This window comes from Urocitellus parryii, chromosome 5 (genome assembly GCF_045843805.1).
Source record: "Urocitellus parryii isolate mUroPar1 chromosome 5, mUroPar1.hap1, whole genome shotgun sequence".
Lineage (NCBI taxonomy): Eukaryota > Metazoa > Chordata > Mammalia > Rodentia > Sciuridae > Urocitellus > Urocitellus parryii.
The window spans coordinates 31101396-31122886 of record NC_135535.1 but is presented as its reverse complement, the minus strand read 5'-3'; the positions used below and the strand labels follow the sequence as shown (position 1 = coordinate 31122886).

General features: G+C 31.5%; 1 protein-coding gene across 1 annotated transcript in view; it reads left to right on the top strand.

Moving 5' to 3' along the window:
- The window catches only part of Tmtc3 (transmembrane O-mannosyltransferase targeting cadherins 3), a 45202-nt gene that overhangs the window by 6865 nt on the left and 16846 nt on the right, over nucleotides 1-21491 (top strand). Inside the window, exons 3-8 of the mRNA XM_026397215.2 lie at nucleotides 2243-2461; nucleotides 3639-3738; nucleotides 10514-10629; nucleotides 10983-11155; nucleotides 16003-16255; nucleotides 21176-21324. Of these exons, the coding sequence (XP_026253000.2) occupies nucleotides 2243-2461; nucleotides 3639-3738; nucleotides 10514-10629; nucleotides 10983-11155; nucleotides 16003-16255; nucleotides 21176-21324 (1010 nt within the window). The remainder of the gene's footprint in view (nucleotides 1-2242; nucleotides 2462-3638; nucleotides 3739-10513; nucleotides 10630-10982; nucleotides 11156-16002; nucleotides 16256-21175; nucleotides 21325-21491) is intronic.

The window sequence follows — 21491 nt, the reverse complement described above, 5'->3', positions numbered from 1 at the left end:
ATATCTAAAATGATTGATATTAAGTAATGATAGCTTGTAATGCCTATGTACATATGTGTGTGTTCAAACCTAAAAAGAATTTTTTGCCAGTATACATCTAAAGACATATTTTGGGCTTAGGACAATCTCTTGAGCCATATGAGTACTACTACTACCATATTAGGGACCTTTGGATCACTGTGGATTATCACTATGGAGTCTCAATGATTGGATTATATCTTTAGTGGGTCAACTGTATGATTATGTAGTAGGATCTATTTGATAATTCAGTGGATCACAATACTGTATCCTGGAATATGTCCAAAGTATTTTACAAATCATTACCAAGGCTATATGTAGTTACTTAGATATTTTTCAGATTTGGATGTGTACATATACATTGGTATTTTTTTATCTTCTTTTGCTTGTACACATGTGTGATCTTTTGGTGATTGTTTTTTGTATGGATTTGAGTAGTTTTTAAGTAAGTTCATCCAGGATATTCTATGGTATAGCTACAGCTTAGAACCACTGAGCTTAATGAGCCACATATTCTTCTGGCATTTGATCAATAAAGTACCTTATATTAAGGTAACTTTTGTTATGGTAACCTCTGCAGAACTTTTTTGCCATTTCTATGTTGAGGAACAGGGAGCTTATTCATTCATTATTCATTATATTCATGCTTGTTTCTGCTGTCAACTAAATCTCAAAAGTAATTCAGTTTTTCTTTAATATAATTAAATTTAATAATGACCTGATTTGTTCATAGTGGCCTTAGCTATTTTGCATTTTCACAAAACCTGATGTCTAATAAGAAGATTATTATTTGTGATAGTGGAATCTTTAATAGGTTTCTAATGAATTATTTAAATAATTAGTTATATCAATAATAAATCTTTTAGTTGATCATTACCTGTAACATAATATACATCTAATAGAACTAACCAAGCAATTATGTCTCCTGCAATTGAATTTATGTATACCTTTCTGCTTTCTGGTTTCTTTCATGTGGCAAATAAGTTTTACATATTTGTCATAGTAACACTATAGGTACTTAGAAGGTTTCTGTTGTCTTTTTCTGCTTTCTAGTATAAATTGTTAATTCAGCACGGTACCTTACAATTTTAGATGCCTCAGGTTAAGCTTGAAGTATGTACTGGAATAACTAAGCAACAAAGAATATTCTAAATAGGTGGCATATCATAGAATATGTAGTCAATACAGCAATGTTAAAAATGCTCCTAATTTCAAAATAGAGAATGTTTGTTCTTTGTATCTACTGATATTCTTTAGTAAGGAAGAGTAAGGTTGAGTCTATACCTTTGTGACAGAGACAAAACAGAGTATCAGATGTAGAAAAGAAGCTAAGTGGGCCCAGGGTTGAAGCTCAGTGGTAGAGTGCTTGCCTAGCACATGTGAGGTACTGGGTTCAATCCTCTGCATCACATAAAAATAAGTAAATAAAATAAAGGTATTATGTCCATCTACAAATGGGAAAAAAAAAACACCTTTAATTTAAAAAAAAAAGAAGCTAAATGTAAATGTCCTTTACATAAAACTAAAAACAAGTAACTAGGTAATATATATTTTTTGAACTGTGTATTTTATTTTTAAATCTACTTTGATTTTATCTTTTGATAAAAAGTGGTTTTGGTTGAATGTAACTTCTAATTTATAGAGAAACTTATTACTTGATTTCCTGCCAACAAAAATTCACCACAAAAGGTTTTATTCTTCTATTTCAAAAAAACAGTTTTGCTGTTAATGTTACTCCCTGCATAATATTTGGATAATTTTACTTTAATATGCTCATATCTATCCATTATGGAAGTTTTTTTTAAGTATCTTTGAATTATGATTATTCGAACTTAACTGGTAAACATTCTGATCTTACATTTCCTTTTGAAGATCTGGCAAGCAGTTGTATAACCTTTTGCATTGGTAATTGAAATGCAGGCTTTACAAAGAATCCCATATGACCAATGCCACCATTGTTCTACCTTTTTAAAAACTTTATGTTTTTAACAATCCATAGTCAGATATTCTTCTATGGTTAATTATCATCAATATATGAAAGGGAGGCATTCACCTTGTTTTTTGGAGTAAGGACATAGAAAAACAGAATATAAAGCTGTCTTCTATATTTGTTTTTTAATTTCTCAGCCAAATATTAATATCCTTAATAGTACAAGCAATGATTAGGTTTTGTAACCTGAAGGACCAAAGAACTTTAATAATTAATGGTTGTTTTTCCTTTTAGGAAAGAAGCCACAAGTCTTACCGACCCTTAACTGTATTGACATTTCGCTTAAATTATCTATTCAGTGAACTAAAACCAATGTCGTATCATCTCTTAAATATGATTTTTCATGCTGTGGTCAGTGTGATATTCCTTAAAGTCTGCAAACTTTTTCTGGATAATCGGAGTAGCATGATTGCTGCTCTGCTTTTTGCAGTGCACCCAATACACACAGAAGCAGTAAGTAAAACTGTAAATTGATTTTATTTAACTGTAAATTGATTTTTAAAAATTATTTTATCCTACAAATCCCATATCATGATTATACTATCACATGTTCAAGAAAAAAAAATTAATCAGGATTTTAATCCAAGTATTTATAGACTGTTAAATTAGTATAGGTCTTAACTCCCTCAAGTACAGAATCTGCAAACAGCATCAACTTTTTACATTTCGAATAGTTTTGGAGCTATAACATTTATTCACTCAAGAATATATGATATGTCTAATCTCTTAACTTGAGTAATGTAGAGGTATAGTTCTTTTTCTTTGCTAATGGATTTCTATCAATATTGATTTTAAATACAATTTGTCAACTTGTCAATTTTGTATTTTAAAGGTTAGAAAATAGTAAGGCAAATTCAAGGGCCGAGAATACATCAAAGTAGCTGAACAGGCATCCTAACAAATATGATGATACTCAGGAGCTTCATCTTGTTGTTGCCGTGTGTTTCAAAATCATGAGCCATCTCTGTTATTGCCAGTATTATCCATCAGTCCCTTCGTACCAAGAAACACACAAGCTATTATTTCATTTTTCTTGGTTGCTTTAAAATTCCACATTTGCCTTCCAGCAAGAGTTAAGAATATTATGTCCAGTTGCTTTGTTACAAGTTTTCCTTTGAAGCAAAAGTTAATTTGTGTTTTAAAGGAAGATCATGTCTCTCCCATACAACTTCTTAAATTTGGTATCTAGCCAAATAATTCTTCCATATGTTTACAAAAGGGATAGATTTGTTTTAAAATTTTATACTGAGTTCAGAATGCTCCAAAGGAAAAGCTTTGAGAGTTTTATATACATATTTTTAGAGAATTTTTCTGAATGTTCTTAAATTTGTAAGATATTATCAGTAAAAATATGCAGCATCTCTATACTAGTTTTACAACTTTCTGGGAATCTATAATTATTTCAAAGCAAGTTAAAATAATCATAAAAGAACTGTTAAAAAGGGTCACTGATTTCCATATATGGAAGATACATAAATTCACTATCTGAGGGCACTCAAAGAATGTTTACAAAACAGAAACATGCTTTTGAAGTGTTATGGGACTTTAGCTTAAATGTTTGTTACTATTATATACAGTAAATTTTCAAGATATATTTCATTAATATAAACCCAACTCTTTCCCTTTCTAGGTAACTGGTGTCGTAGGAAGAGCAGAACTACTGTCATCTATCTTTTTTCTAGCAGCATTTTTGTCATATACCAAATCAAAAGGACCAGATAATACCATAGGTAAGTGCCTGACATTTGATTTTTATTTCTGTGACTATAAAACTTTATCAGATAAGTTTTATTTACTGCAAGTGCTTCTTATAAAATATTATTGCCACATTGGGTTTATCTGTATGTATTGTTCTACCTTAGTATACATCAAAATATGAAGTATATAACATTGCAAATTTTTTTTTTTAATTTATGTATATTTTGTGTTTTATCATGAGCCATTAGGTTCTATATTATCTAATATTAAAAACCAAATAGCACTAGGATATAATTAGAATCAGGCCAAATTGTTTTGTTATTTGTTAAGAACAAAACAAAAAAGTACCAATGCTTCAGTTATTTAATAGGTTGTGATGCTGTTTAGGCAACATTAAAAGCCTGCTAGAGTTTGACTTTTATTGTGTGTTGATTATAGTTCAGTTATTTATTGAGCCCCTACCATGTGTTCTTCTTTAGAATGTAGTTTGTATGTATTAGCTCAATAGTCTTAATGATGCTTGGCATTGTTAGAAAAAAAGTTCAGGCAATAAAAATGAATTTTTTTTTTTTTTAAGAGCGCAGAAACAGAGGACACAAAAAGGACTTCATGTAGTTTTGTTTTTTTTTTTAATTGTCAGTGGACGTTTATCTTATTTATTTATTTATTTATATGTGGTGCTTAGAATTGAACCCAGTGCTTCACACATGCCAAGCAAGCGCTCTACCACTGAGCCACAACCCCAGTCCCTTCATATAGTTGTCTTAACCTTTATTTGATTAAAGTTTTTTTTCCTTAGTTCCTAGGGGATTTTCTCACTATTGTCCCAATATACTCATGATAAGTATCCTAATTTTGTGTGTTTGGAAAGTAAGGTTAAAAAAACAATTTAGCCAAACAACTTAGTAACTTTTAGATAAGTGATATGAATAGATTTGCCTTTTACTGCTATGTATAATACCTTCTTGAAATAGCTTGAGTGACAGCATAGCATAGTGGTAAAAGTATGGACTTGAGAGTATGTTTTCAAATTCCAGTTTCACCATTTATTTACTAGCTCCATTTACTACCTTGGACAAATTACCTTTGTGCTTTAGTTTTCTCATTTGTAAAATGTGGTTAATAATAACTTTACCTATGCAGTCCATCATCCAGTAAGAGATAGTTCAGCAATTAATATGGAATTATAAAACAGTTTTATTAAGTGCCTCTAAAACAAAGCATGAATGATAGAAAAAATTCTGTGATCTATAATACCATGATCAGGCTTTTGCCTACCTTTCTAACCATGTATCCTGCTATTCTTTCTAATAATTTTACACAGTTCTTTTAATGATTTTTTTATTCTTCATAATTCTATTATTTTTTTTCTAGTTATTTTGCCTTGTGAGTTCAAGCCCCATGTTCTCCTAAAGTTATCAACCTATAGAAAATGCCAGGACTGCTGTGTTTCTATCCTGTGATTTTTGAAAAGTTGACAGGAATTTAAACCCAGGATGGAGAGTTCCAGGTTCCCCATACCACTGTTGGTACATATTACTAACAGTTCTATCAAATATTCCCTAAAGTCTCTTAAAAAGAATTAGCACAGAAAAGGACTAGTCAACCATCCCTCTGAATTTAAGAGGAACTACAGGAAGTTACTGCCTAAGGGTAATTGGTCACTTTGCCTACCCACTTTTTTTGTATACAAGTTGTATCCCTCATCTATCCTCAGTTTTACTTATTTTTATCTTTTTTTCCTCTTTAAATTTGTTTTTAACTGATATATAATAAAAAATTCAAAATATTAATGGAATACCATGTGCTATTTCAGTACACATATATATTGGGTGATCAGGTTAAACATACCTATCTTGGGAAATGTTTATCATGTCTTTGTGGCAAAAACATTGAAAATCCTTTTGTCTAGCTTGTTTAGATATGTGATACACATTGTTATCTGTAGGCACACTACTGCGCAGTTTAACACAGTAGAACTTCTTGGGTCTATCTAACTGCAACTTGGTAGCTATTGATTTGTCTTTCCCCCTTACACCTCCCCCGAGTCTCCTCAGCCATTAGTAACCACCATTTCTACTCTCAATTTCCATGAGACCAACTTGTTTATATTCCAGATATGAGTGATACCATGCAGTACTTGTCTTTCTCTGCCTGATTTATTTCATTTAGCATGATGATCTCCACTTCCATCCATGTTGTCATACAGAATTTCATTCTATGTATGGCCAAATAATCTCCATTTTTTTGCATATATGTACCATGTTTTATCCATTCCTTAGTTCATGGGCGCTTAGGTTATTTCTACTTCTTGGCTCTTGTGAATAAACAGGGGAGCACACGTGTTTCTTATACTTACTGATTTTATTTTCTTGGATATATACCTAGTACTAGATTGATGGATCATAAGGTAGTTCCTTTTTTTTCCCATCTTATTTTCTTTTGATGTTATTTTTAATTTTTGAGGAGCCATCCATACTATTTTCCATAATGACTGTACTAATTTACATTTTTACCAATAGAGTGTAAGGTTCCCTTTGCTCCACCTTCTTGCTGGCACTCATTATCTTTTGTGTTTTTCATAAAGGCCATTCTTCTTACTGGAGTGAGGTGATATTTCATTGTGATTTTCATTTGCATTTGTGTGACAATTAGTGATGAACATCTTTTCATATGCTTGTTATCCATTTGTATGTCTTCTGAGAAATGTTTATTTAAAATCTGTCTTAAATGTTTTTCAGTGGGGCCTTTTTATTTCTGATTAATTTTAGGAATTCCTTATATATTGAATATATTAATCCCTTGTCAAGTTTGCAATGTGTAGTTTGCAAATGTTTATCTATTTTGCTTTTGTTGCCTGTGCTTTTGGGTCTTGTCCAAAAAATCCTTACCCATTCCAATGTCTTAATGCATTTCCCCATGTCTTCTTTTGGTAGTTTCATAATTTCAAGTCTTACATGTAATCTATTTTGATTTAATTTGGCTTTTGTAACTGATGAAAGAGAGGAGTTTAGTTTCATTCTTTTGCTTGTGTATATCAGTTTTCCTAGCGCTGTTCACCATGCTTTTTGAAGACTTTTCTTTCTCCACTGTATAGTCTTAGCACCTTTGCTGAAAATCAGTAAACTGATGTAGAAGTGACCCATGACTTCTGGGCTCTATTTTGCTGCTGCACTGTCCTATGTTTCTTTTTTAATGCCAATATCATACTGCTTTGATGATTATAGCTTTGTAGAATAAAGCCTCCTGCTTTGTTTTTGTTTGTTGTTGTTGTTTTAATCTACTCCTTACCACCATCAAGATTTCTGAAGTACTTTGATTTTATCTCTGCAATTCCCACTAACCAATGTAGCTGCAGATTTCTGTAATGAAGAAGCAGATTATGATCCACTCCAAGGAGTAAGGAGAGACTTGGAGACAAATTTTTAAAAATTTCTCTTACATTCTACTTTAAATGCAGTCCCTAGTAATACCCATACAAGCATACATATTGAAGATAACCCCAAAGGCCTAAGAGTTTTATTTTTTAAATATGAAAACCACCTTTCCCTCTATTGAATCTTTTTCTGGGATTGATGTGGGAGACCAACCTTAGACGTGATTGAGTCATACTCCCCGGCTGGGTGCTGAGGTGCTCAGTCACAGAAATGTGGCAGAGCTTTCCCCACCCTTCTTGGGTTCGAGGGTTGAGTCAGTGTCTCATGCATGGCTGTGTCTTGCTACTGCCTCCATGGGTGAAGCTATGCTCACCTGTTCCTTTGTAATATAATCCCTTGTCCTGTTTAGGATAGAATCTTCCATGGAAGTGCCTTGTGTGTGTCTCTTTCTCTTACTGTGCCCTTGGGTGTGGCCTACCTAGGTGTCAGTCAACCTGCTGACAGTGGACACCATGAAGATAGACTCAGCCCCCTGAAACCTGAGTTTGAATGGCTTCTCCTCAATAAAAGGGGTCAGCGCATGCTCTCTCTTTCTGCAGACCCTTAAGGTCAGAGGAGCCGTCACAGCGACCCCAAAGAAACAGGTATTTGTGTCTCTTGTGTGGTTATTTTGCACAGCCCAGTTAGCTCAGTTTACCTGGAGTGACCCCTGAGCTTTTAGTCGCGAGAACTGAAACCCAGCAGGTTGATTTTTGGGGAAGAGGCCAGCATGATCTGCTTATTACCCATTTGACCAAAATGAAAACAAAATCATGTTGCTTTCGATACCTTTGCCTTTCTTCCAGGTGGGATGACACACACCTGTAATCCTAGCCACTTGGGAGGCTAAGACAGAAGGACTGAAGCCTGGGCAATTTAGAGAGACCCTGGCACAAAATTTTTAAAAATTTTAAAAGAGTTGGTGATATACCTCAGATGTAGAGCATACCTGAATTCAGTCCCATTGCCAGAAAAAAATATTAAATTAAGAAAATAAATAAGCAAAATTAGTATTCCTCATAATACCCATTTCTAATCTGGAAACATGTATTTTTTAAAAAATTTAATATTCTTATTAATTGTTGATGGGCCATTTATTTATTTATATGTGGTGCTGATAATTCAACCTAGTGCCTCAAACATGCTAGGCAGATGGTCTACCACTGAGCCACAACCCCAGCCCTGTACTTTTCTTGTTATTTTTTGTTCTTTAACTATAGAATGGTAAACTACTCCTTCTGAGTATGTAATTTTTCCCCCAATTTTTACTATTTTCTAGAATAATGGTTCCTCATATGCAGTAGATCTTCTGTACATATTTGTTAAATAAATGAGCAAGTAGATGAATTATTTCAGATTCTAATTGAAAGGATACTAAAGCCTTCTTTGGACCTCTACCCTTTCAACTCCTTAGTTGGTACTTAGTACTCTGCAGTAAATAATTTAACTTCTGAGGCCACAGAAAGCTTTATTATCATATTTGTATTATGCATTCTATCTAGTATACATTAAACCTGTGTGAAAGTTTTCAATTTATAGTAATTGAAATAACTTCAAATTCTAATTATTCATGCCCAACCCCTTTTTGTAAACACAAATCAGTCTCTGTGCCTTTGCATTTACTTTTCTTTTTTTCCTTTGCATTTACTTTTGAGGTTTTTGCTCAAATGTTTCATCAAACATTGTCAGTAGCATTACTCATCTTTTCCAGTCCTTTTTTTTTCCCTTTACTGTTTTTTTTCTCTTTACTTTCTTCTTTTCTCTGTAACAGTTTACTATATTGTTATTATGTATGTTATGTATTATACATGTCATTACTTTTGATTGTAATTTCTCTTGCCTCATGCCCTGGAAATGTAATAGATATTTAAAATAGGTAATTTAATAGAGGATTGCTGAAGCTGCATATAAACTATTTAATATTTTTAAATACTTACTTTCAATGCCATTATTTTCCACAAATTTTTCATACATACGTAGCCCTTCTGGCTTATCTGCTCTGCATCACTCATTGGCCAAGCTTATTCTTATTTCTACTCCTTTATTCATACATCCTCTTTACCAGTTTTTCTCTTTTATATATATTCTTCAATATTCAGCTTTACGTTTATCTTTTTTATGAAAAATCTTCTATTGATTTCTTTCCTTTATGAATTTTAAGTTGAATGTAACGCTATACTTTAGACCTTGATATAATCAGTAACATTGGTATTGATGATTTTGGCCTAATGAGAATATGAGTTTGTCTTGTATTATAAATATAAGTATTATACTTAGTGTCTTCAGGGTTTGGTTTGGTTTGGTTGGGTTGGGGGAGGAGGGTGCTAGGGATTGAACTCAGGGGCACTGGACTAATAAGCCACATCTCCAGCTCTATTTTGCATTTTATTTAGAGACAGGGTCTCCCTGAGTTGCTTAGCACCTTGCTTTTGCTGAGAGGCTTGATTTGAACTCTTGACCTCCTGCCATTGCCTCCCAAGCCACTGGGATTAGAGGCATGCCCAGCCAGTATCTTCAGTTTTGGGGGTTTCATTTGGTTTTTTGTTGTTTTCCCTTTGAATAATTGTAGTCTGTGGAGTACTTTCAAGCTTAAAACAATTTCACAAATAGGTATATTTCTGAATTAAGTCCTATACCAAAAGAAAATATATTAGATTCATGAATTATGTTCATGTTCATACCTGGAGTTAATGTTTTTTATGGGTAAAAACTGAAGTTATACAATCATACTACCCCTTTCAAACTGGAAAATAGTGGCATGTCATGTTTTCCTATAAGAAGACTGAAGTTTAGAAAAGTTGTTCAAAAAGCAGTTAATAGTTGATACAGAATTAACCTTCATAGTTCATTGCTCTTTAATCAAATTATTACTAAATAGCACATTCACTTAAAGATGAAGTATGTTTTCTATTTAAACAAAACATAGGTATATTCTATTGTATATTTTTAAAGAATAGTATTGATTTAAATGTTTATTAACCTGTTTCATTTTTGTGAGACTGGCCTGACAGTTTTTTAAGTTTGTATTAGATATAAAAAAGTATATAGATACTGTATGGTAATTCCCAGGAATTTGTCTGTTTTTTAGATTGATATATTTTTCTAAATTTATCATTCTGCCTTTCTTTTAAAAATTAGTACTCGATTGGCCTATTTTCATCTACACAGAAACTTTTAGTTAAAATTACATATCTTGATGTTTTGCTTTGAAGATATAAATTCAAAATTGCAAGATTTAAATACATTTTAAAATATGAAGTATTAACCAATAGGAAATAACAAAAATGTTGATATGAAATCACAAGTAAAGTTTAAAGTATCTTTGTATGATATTATAAAATTATTTCATTTAGTTTTTTTATTTATTTATTGTTCTGTTCTTAAATTGCAGCTTGGACTCCAATTGCACTGACAGTGTTTTTAGTAGCTGTTGCAACATTGTGTAAAGAACAAGGAATAACAGTTGTGGGGATTTGTTGTGTGTATGAAGTATTTATTGCCCAGGGGGTAAGGAAAATAAACTTTCTTGTTGCAGTCTTTCATCCTAATTGAATCAGATTTTTATAACCTTATTTTTTATATATGTAATTACATAAATCAGTTTGCTTACCAATAATGATATCAAAAATTTGCAAAAAAAAATTCTATAAAGAAATCAGTGGTAAAGTATAGTAATACTGTTATAGTATAATTTATTATTGGATAAGAGTATTGGGCTCAATTTTGTTCATTATCAGTTCCACAAATTGTTCCATGTTGACTTTATATTTATACTTAATTTTTTTATCTAATCTTGCATTTAGAAAGTATTATTTAAAACATAATATATTGTTATTATTTAAACTTTTTTTCTTTTTCAGTATACTTTGCCATTATTATGTAGTACTGCTGGACAGTTTCTCCGTGGAAAGGGTAGCATTCCATTTTCTATGCTGCAGACACTAATAAAACTCATTGTCTTGATGTTCAGTACGTTATTGCTTGTTGTGATTAGAGTCCAGGTTATTCAGTCCCAACTTCCAGTGTTTACAAGGTATGAAATTCTGGTTCTTTTTTATTTTTAATCATTCTGCCTTTTTAACTTTGGACTTTAAGTCATCATAAATGTTTGGGAAAGTCTGATTTGCACTGAACTTTTTCAGCAGCTTTATTGAGATATATAGTCTATATATTTTTAAAACTGCAGATCGTGTTTAAAATATACGAATTCATTAGTTCTGGCATACTTGTACATCCAAGAAACCACCACATCAAGGATAATGACCCACAAATTAGTTAAGTGTTAAGGTTAAAGTGGAGTCTTCTCTATCTTTAGTGATTTTTGTTTATCAGTTGTTGAGAGAAGAAAATTGAGATCTCTACTGTAATTATAGATTTGTCTTATTGCAGTTTTTTCAATTTTGTTTCTTGTGTTTTTTAAGCTCTGTTTTTAAGCGCATAAATGCTTAGTATGTTCACATCATCTTGATGAGTTAATATCTTTATCATTATTAAATGAGCTTCATTGCTAGTAATAGTCTTTACGTAAACATTCACTCTGTCTTATATTAGTTTGTCACTCCAGCTGGGCACAAAGGCACACACCTGTAATTGCAGCAACCTGAGAGACTCAGGCAGGAGGATGACAAGTTTCAGGCCCGCCTTGGCAATTTAGTGAGAAACTATTTCAAAATTTAAAAAAAGTACTGAGGATGTATGTGGCTTAGTGGTAGAGCTACCTACTGAGGAAAAAAAAATTGTCATGCCAGCTCTCCTTTATTAGTGCTATATAGTACATATTTTTCCATCTTTTTTACTTTTTATCTATCTTCCCCTCCTCCCCGTATACATATGTTTTATATCTACACACATTGTGTGTGTGTGTGTGTGTGTGTGTGTGCGCGCGCGCACGTTTTGTTTTTTGGGGGGTTTTGGATGATTGAACCCAGGGACACTTTATTGCAATCTACATCTTCAGCCCTTTTTACCATTTATTTTGAGACAGGGTCTCACTAAGTTACTTAGTGAGTTGCTAAGGCTGGACCCAAATTTGCAATTCGCCTGCCTTAGCCTCCTGAGTCGGGAATTGCAGGCTTGTGCCACCAATCCTGGCTGCTTTTATATTTTAAAATAATTTCTTGTAGGTTATATATAATTGGGTCTTAATCATTGTTTTTTGTTTGATTAGGGAATCTGAGGTGTTTAAAATGAAATATTTGGTCAATTTATATTTAATATAATTATCGATACATTGGATGTAAATCTTCTACCTTAATTGTTTTCTCTTTTCCTCATCTGTTTGTTTCCTTTTTACTTTCCCATCTTCCTTAGAACTTTCTCTTTGTGCTATTTGTATATATTTCCCTTGAGCATACATTTTAATGTATTGTTGTTACATTTGCTTTAGATGCTTATTTTTAAGCATTTCAGTGATAAAAGTCTTATATTAACTCATGAAATTATTTTTTTCTCAGGGCTTTGCATTCTGTTAGTGCCATTTTTCCTTATCATGAAAAACTTGCACATTTCTTGGTATGCAGCAATAAGTTCTGTTAGCTTTTATATCTAAAGATGTATTTATTTTACCTTTTTTTAAAAATCTTTTTATTTTTTTAGTTGTAGATGGATACAATACCTTTACTTTATTCATTAATTTTATGTGGTGCTGAGAATTGAAACTGGTGCCTCACACGTGCTAGGCAAGCACTCTACCACTAAGCTACAACCCCAGCCTGAGTGGAGAATACTACACTTGCTATTTCTCATTCAGTATTCTAAAAATGTTGCCCTACATCTTTTGGCTTACATTTTCAGTAAGAAATCCTTTCTCATCCTGTATCTTTAGCCTTCTGTAACATTTATTATTATTATGTCATGTTGGTGGCGGGGGGGGGGCGGTGGAAGGTGTTTTGCGTGTGTGTGTGTGTCTGTGTGTGTGTGTGTGTGTGTGTATCTGTTGTTAATTTCATCTAGTTATTTTTCATCTTAGAAACTGTTTTCATCTCTAGAAGGAAGTCTTGATTCAAATTTTTTTAATGTCTTTCATATGTCTACACAATCTATTTTGTTTTATTATCCTTCAAAACTTTTTCTGTGATCCATGCCATTTTGATCAATTTATATTGAATAAATTTTCTTCTCATTGTGACTTTTATTTTTTTGCTTCTTTGCATGTCTGGTAAATTTTGAATAGATGCCATATATTAATTGTATCTTCATGTATTTCCATATAAATATTTTTGAGCTTTGTTCTAGGATACATGTAAGTTATAAAAAATGTTTTATCTTCTAGTCTTTACTTTTAAACTCTTTGTGGGACCACAGCAGGTTTTAGAATCAGCTAATTTTGCACATTAACATCTTTCTAACTTATACCAATGACTGAATTACGAAGATTTCACATGAGTGCTGAGGGCATTCCTTCCTCTGTATAATTTTATGGGACTTTCATTTCTTATCCTGTTTCTTTATCCTTTTTCAAAATGTTCTTTCCCATTAGTTTTCCTAAGATCATTTTAACAATCACAAAGTAAATGGCCTAAAACAATAGAAATGTATTCCCTCACAGTTCAGGAGGCCATACGTCCAAAATCAAGATGTTGGCACAATTGGTTTCTTGAGGAGGCACTGAGGAAGAATATGTTTCATGCCTCTCTCCCACCTTCTGCTGATTGCTGGCAAGCTTCAGCATTCCTTGATTTTGTAGCTGTATCACTCTAATCTATTCTGTCTTTACATGGCTTTCTTTCCCATGTCTGTCTATCCTCTCCTCTTTGTATAAGGACATGGTCATTAGATTTAGGGCCTACTCTAATATGTCCTCATCTTAACTAATTACTTTGGCAAACTCCACACCCAAAAAAAGCCATATTCTAAAGTTTTAGAATGACATGCATTTGGGGGAGACATGATTCAGCCCACTAACCTTAGACAGTTCTTCTCATATATATTCAAGCAGGAACTCCTCAATATTGAAAGATAGCGGGGCCCCTCTGCAGTCTCTTAAGTTTTCTTATCATTTTTCTTCTCTCTGATATTCTACCCAACTAACTATAGACCCCTGAGCTCCTCAGGCTTCTGGTGTTTGAAGCTCCATCTTCTCAACTTCAGATATACCACTGGACTCAGCCTGAGTTCCATCATCTTCTTGCACCTACCTAGTGAAAATTTAATACCTAGATAGAGCTTTAAGTTGGTACAAGATGATGATGGAACTCAGGCTAAGTCCAGTGGTATTCCAGCACATAGGCCAGGGTACTTTGCATGTCATTGCATTGTGGGCAGTGAATAGAATAAATTTTTTTCAGATAATTTTCTAAGTCCAAAACTTTATAGTATTTTCACATAATTAATTGACCTCAGTATTATTTTTTATTTAAAGAAGAATGACTTCAACTTGCAGAATTTTTAACTCTGAGTCTAGCCATATAAAACTGAACTCATTCAGGTATAGCAGTATTGGAAATGGATTGAATTGTAGATATATATTTTTAAATATCCTTGAGCCCTTAGTTTCAATGTTTTTATTCTGATTATTACTCCATTTAGAGAATTTAAATGAACTTAAATGAACTGTTTTCTGTGTCTGTTTCTACAGTCTGAAATGTGGTTTATATTGTCTTTGTGGCTCTTGGTGTCTGGAACATGTAGCATTAAATATATATTTTCTAAATATAAACATTTAAAAATATGTACATGTGCATGTATATGAATTTGATTCTGTTACACCACCCTGTGAAACTGATTTTAATGATTTGTTTTTAAGTTGATTATAATATGATTTGATCTATTTTAAAGTTAACTTTTTTCCTATATCAGCTATCCTAAATATAGGAATAAATATAGGAAAAAAGCTTTGTATTCATTTATGCCAAATTTTTTGAAAGTTCAAGTACTGACATAATTTATTATTCTTCATGTGTATAGAGATTTCAAATATGGAAATTTTTTTAAAAAATTATTCAACATGTGCTTTTTCTCAGTTATTTAACGTTTTAAGAAAATCAAGTCTAAGGGGTAAATGTTGTTTGTTTTTTTAATTATTTAAAAATGACATTGGGTTTTTATTGTTATATTTTAACATTGCCAAAAGATTTGGAAGATAGATAAAAACATACAAATCTAAAGTTATTTATTCGTAATGTACCATTTTAAAGTAATTTAATTTACATGAAATAGTCTGTGCTAATAAAATACATAATTAACATATGATGAAGGGGTTAGGGAAATAGCTTAGTTAATAGAGTGCCTTGCCTCACATGCACATGGCTCTGGATTCAATCCTTAGCAGCACAGGAAAAAAAAATCCAAAAAAAAAAAAGTGTCAACTTTCAGAGAAATAAACTAATATGTTTAATATTAATATACTAGGAAAAAAGTTAGAACATAACTAGAATGTTACATAAACCTACACAATTACAACTCTCTACTAGAAATTTAGTTTTAAGCTTCCTAATAATCAAAGCAAGGATGGTTAAGTTAGGAGGTAATATAGTTTTCTCTGTCCATGAAAGGAAAAAAAAAATTTTTGTGTAGAAAACTTAATTTTTTTAATAAAAATTAGCATTTAGCTCTACTAACTACTAGCAGTTCTCTCTAAAATAAATGTCTTATGTAGGAAAACATTTAATGAGATTTAGTGAAAATAATTCTACCAAATGTCATATTGTAGTATGAATTATTCTAATAACAACTAGAAAGAGATGACCTGCTTATTCTTTAAGTAATTCTTCATAAATATCACTTCTCCCAACTAGACATTTCATATAAGTCAGATAGTTTGAATTTTAGTAATGATTTTATGCAATATTCAATATTTTATTTATATATGTTGTAGAATAAAATTTGTGTTGAAAAAGTGTTTTCTTATAAGTAGCTTTTTTTTTTTAATTCTTTATACAGGTTTGATAACCCAGCTGCTGTAAGCCCAACTCCCACAAGGCAGCTAACTTTCAACTACCTCCTTCCTGTGAATGCTTGGCTTCTATTAAATCCTTCAGAGCTGTGCTGTGATTGGACCATGGGAACAATACCACTTATAGAGTCATTTCTAGATATTCGAAATCTTGCTACTTTTGCTTTCTTTTGCTTTCTGGGGGCTTTGGGAATATTCAGTCTCCGATATCCTGGTGATTCCTCCAAAACGGTTTTAATGGTAAGAAACTTCTTCCACTTTTTCTGCAATGTTGCATCCAGTTGATTGAGACTATCTTTAATTCATCAAACACATCTTTTTAAAGCAGTGTCTTTCCTTGGTCAACAAATAAGTTTAACTTATAAACTTATTTTAGTTTATCCTAAAATTATAAAGCAGGCACATAATTTTCCTAATTAGGTTGAAACTAAAATCAAGATGTGTCTTTTTTTTTTTTTAGTTCATTTTCTCTTAACTATCTAATTAGATTATATACATGTGAAGAAATGGTTTATATGTGTACTTGTTTTCCTCTCATAGAGAAGAGTGTCCTATGAAATATGCAGCTAGAGAAATATATGTTAAGTTCTCATTAGCAAAATATTCATTACTTCCTGGGATAGCTCTTGCTATCTTCAGAGAATCCTGTTTAGTTGGAAAGGTTTTGTTGTTGTCATTTTTCTGAACTATTTATTTGTAATTTTCCCTCTCTACCCTCAGTTCTTCCTCACTATAGTTATTTTCCCTCTTCCTTTTAATTATTAAAGACAGTAATAATCTATAACATTTTCTTAGCATTTACTACAGATTACAAAATATAATGCTTCAAAAATATTTCATTTCTGGCTATAGCCACTAAATGCATACTAGGCAGCACTTTATACACAGAATATGATAATAAGAGGAAATATAAGGAGCTTGTCTTCTAGAGAAATTTGAAGCCAATGGCTGATTGAGAGAATATAAGATTTGGGAAAGATCATGTTTACATCATCCTTGGACATGTTGAATGTGAGGGTTATTTAAAGCATCCTAGTATAGATTTTGAACAGTACTTCATGTCAAAAAGAGTTGCCAAAGTTGAAAATAAAATTCATTAGCATAGTGGTAATTAATTGAAACCAGAATGTAGGTAGGATTGCATTTAGAGAGATTATAGAGCAACCTTTGTCAACAAGGATTTTTTTCAGTTCAAGAACAGTTGCTAGCTGGTACCATTGTAGATGCGTAGAACAAAAGTTAAAATTCATGTTCATATGGATACCTTAGAGTATCTGATCTTATTTCACCCCTAGAATAGTTAAGGTGACTGAGTAGAGTGAAAAGAGAAGCCTACAACTAGGTCTTAAGCAACTCCCATATTCAGATTTTGAATAGGAGACAGACCAAGGGAACAGAAAAGTAGGAAAATATATTAGAAAAGACAGAATGTTTAACTCTTAACAGACACTGTTGAGTAGAAAAGTGAGCTCTGTTTGAAAAGTGATGTCTGTTGGATTTGACCTCTTATAGATCCATTAGTTAATTAAATGAAATTTATTTCTGTGGAGTGACTTGATTTGAAAATACAAAAGTAAAGATAATATTGGTGAAAAACTTGATTGGTTGATACTTAGAAACATTTTCATTTGAGTACTCAGCTATCTTTTAGAAGTTAGGAGATATCACTAATGAGTTGGCTTAAAAATAAAGTTGAAATGTTGATTAAATCAGTTTATACTAGCTACATATTACTGTGGCTACAAACGTGGAGCTTAAAAGATATATTGTCACTGAGAAAATTTTTAAGGTTGGATAAGCAAGAGCATGTTTAAATTTTGCTACAGAGGATATAGGTGATTAGAAAAGGTTGAAACAAATGGTAGAAGGGAAAAGCAGGGAAATACTAAGCAAAAGTTTGACCTGAAATAGAAGGAGGAAACTTACAGGAAAAAAGGAAATGGGAATGAATATGGATGTTAGTAGGTTTAATAGCAAGAAATTGAAGGAATTTTTCTCTTATGGCTTTACCTTACTCTGTAAATTAGTATGGTTGCCTGCTGAAAGTAAAATGGGTCAAAAGATTGAGAAGAGCAATCAAGATTCAAACATTCAGAGAGAATAGAATAACACCTATCAGAAACCTAGAAATTCTAAGCAGTCTTAAGAATCAATTTGAGGCTGGGCCTGGTAGCACACCCTATAATCTCAGTGACTCAGAAGGCTGAGACAGAAGGATCTGAAGTTCAGATCTGGCCTCAGCAACTTAGCAATTTAGAAAGACCCTGTCTCAAAAAATAAAAAGGGCTGGGGTAATGTAGCTCAGTGGTTAAGAGCCCTGGGTTCAATCCCTGATACCAAAAAAAAAAAAAAAAAAAAAAAAAGAATCAATTTGAAGTTGGTGGTCATGAATTTATGAGGATATTAATCTAGTCAGCTTTGGGACTTACTCAAGCTGCTCAAATACAAACAGCATAAATAAATGTCAGAATAATTCAAAATTGGGGTTCTGGTAAAAGAAAGATTGAAACAAAAAGGAGAGATTGAATTAAAGCTTGACAAATAAAATGATGGTATATGTAATATAAGCTGGATTTTTTTAAAAAAGAATAATGCCAATGAAATAGATTTATATAAATTATATATTATGTACATTAAAAAAGGAACAGTTGTGACTTTGAGTATAACTGCTTTAAAGTGCTATTTTTTAAATGGTATTTTCTGAAAATCTCTACAAAGGAACAATAGAGCAAAGATGTAATTTCAACAACAGATACCATGTTAACTCTTATTAAATAAGATGTCATGTGTGTCACAACAATTTAAATAGTCTTTTTTCATTTATGAAAAAATAGTCTCAAGGTGATAGAGTAATTTACTTTCTATTACATAAGAAATAAGTGATAGGTTGATTTCAAACTTGTAGCTCTTTCTGTTATCCTTTCTTTTCAAGACAGTATATGTTATTAGAAGAAAATTAAAAATTATTCATAATTAACTAGATTGGCATACATTAATAAAGAGCATTAAATAGAACTTGATAGAACTTATAAGTTTAATCATTAGACTAACATTTATACATTTCTTATCCTAGAACCAATAAACTTTTCCTGAGAGATTTTTTTATGTAACTTACAAATCAGTCTAAGATGCATCTCTGAATGAACTTAACACTTTTAATTCCTACAAATGAAATTGCTTTAGAACAAACATGAATTATTTTTGTCAAGCATATCTAGGAAGTGAAAAATTATGTGCACTCTAAATACTTTACATTTTTATTTTAATAATACTGAAATTTCAGACATAAATTAGTGTGATACATAGCAGCTTGAGAAAGGTACTTTTCCTCAGATTCAATATTATGTGAAGTCATAATATATATGAAAGAATATTCATGGAGAAAGTATTCTTTTCTAAGTATATGCATCTCTACATCTATATTTTACTACTAAAGTTTGATAAGGAAGAGACAGTTCTTTGCATTAGAAAAGATGCAAACTTCTGAAGCTGGAGATTAACTTATTTATTTAGGTACTGTGAAACAAATCAGGGAAATAACACAGAAATAGATGCCCATAGAAAGATGTCCTGATGACAAACTTAAATCCTTTCACAAGTTTGCTAATTAATTTTTCACAATTGTGCTAATTTTTTGTGGCTTTATAATTAAAAAAACACATTTCATCCCATATTCACAAGGGCAATAAATCTGAGCATTTTTATGACATTTTATCTCAGTATATGTATTATAATTTTAGAAATTCTTGCATAGAATAAAAAGTCTTCAGTTTCCAGTATTATGTGGTTTCTTATGTTATCAACTTGTGTAATTTTGTTGAAATTTTTTTAACATATTTTCCTATCAGTTTATTTTGGCCATATGTAAAAAAAAGTTAGATGTGTAAACATTTTTTTAATTTTTAAAAAGTTTTTTATTCTGGTAAATTAAATTAAATTTTGTGTTCTGCATCATTTCTTCTGCCCCCAGCAATTATCATTCTACTCTCTTCTGACTGTGAGATTTTTTTAGATCTCATGTATAAGTGAAAGCATTTGTCTTTCTGTGCCTGTCTTTATTTCATTTAATATAATCTCCTCCAGGCTGGTGTATGTTGAAATAACAAGATTTCCTTATTTCTTTCTTTTTAAGGCTGAATAATATTCCCATTATACATAAGTACTCTGATTTTTTAAATCTGTTTATCCATTCAATCCGTTTGATTGAATGTGATTCCATTTCTTGCATATTGTAAATAATACCACAGTGAATACGAGAGTGTATATGTCTCTTCAACATAATAATTTCATTTCATCTAGATATATACCCAGTAAAGGGATTGCTGGATCATATGGTATTTCCATTTTAAATGTTTTGAATAATCTCTGTACCCTTTTTCATTATGACTATGTTATATTTACATGCCCAACATCAGTATGCAAAGTTTCCCTTCCCATCCCTACCTATGTGTATTTTCTTTCTTTTTTTTTATAACAATCATTCTAACTAGGCTGAGGTGATATCTCATTGTGATTTTAATCTGCATTTCTTATTTTGAGTATTTCTTCATATATCTCTGGCCATTTGAATATTTGCTTTTGAGAAATATATTCAACTCCTTTGCCCATTTTTTAATTGGTTTGTTTTCTTACTATTGAGTTGAATATGTCATTTTAGAAATATTTTCAAAAAAGTTTTTTTTTATTAACAGGATACACCTAGTTATTCAGTTTTCACTTAAAGATGTAAATATTTACCATTGATCTTTTTTTTTTTTTATATTTCACTAGGAAAGTATATTTCTCATAGAAAAAAATCCAGTGAAAAAAACAGTGTAGCTAAATATACTTTTCAAATTTAAAATGCTATTAAAGGTTCAGGTTTTAATTTCAAGAAAATAATCATTCCTAAACAATATACCTAGGAATATTATTTTCAAAGATATCCTCCAGTTATAAGTTCCAGAATTTAAGACTTCCATCGCATCTTGCTTACATACATCCTGATGTTTATACCACCCCTAAATTGTCTTCTTACTGTTTAAATTAGTATTCTTCATACTATCATTTTTAAATGGTCCACAAATGCATTTATCCAAATGAAATGATAAAATTTTGGATTTAGGTATTGAGTGTTTAGTTTTTTAATTTAATAAAATTAAACTATCTTTTTCTTTCTAGGCACTTTGTTTAATGGCATTGCCATTTATTCCAGCATCAAACCTTTTTTTTCCTGTTGGATTTGTTGTTGCTGAGCGTGTACTGTATGTTCCTAGCATGGGATTCTGTATTTTGGTAGCCCATGGGTGGCAGAAAATTTTAAACAAAAGGTAAATTAAAATGTTTGTTCATTTAATGCTTGCTAAATATAGAATTAAATGTGACATTAAAGTATTTTAAATCTGTATTTTGTTCAGTTTTGTAAATTATACTTTTTTAATCTTTTGGGTTTTTTCATCTTAATGTTTTCTTCTCATTGTCTATGATTCAAGTTAGG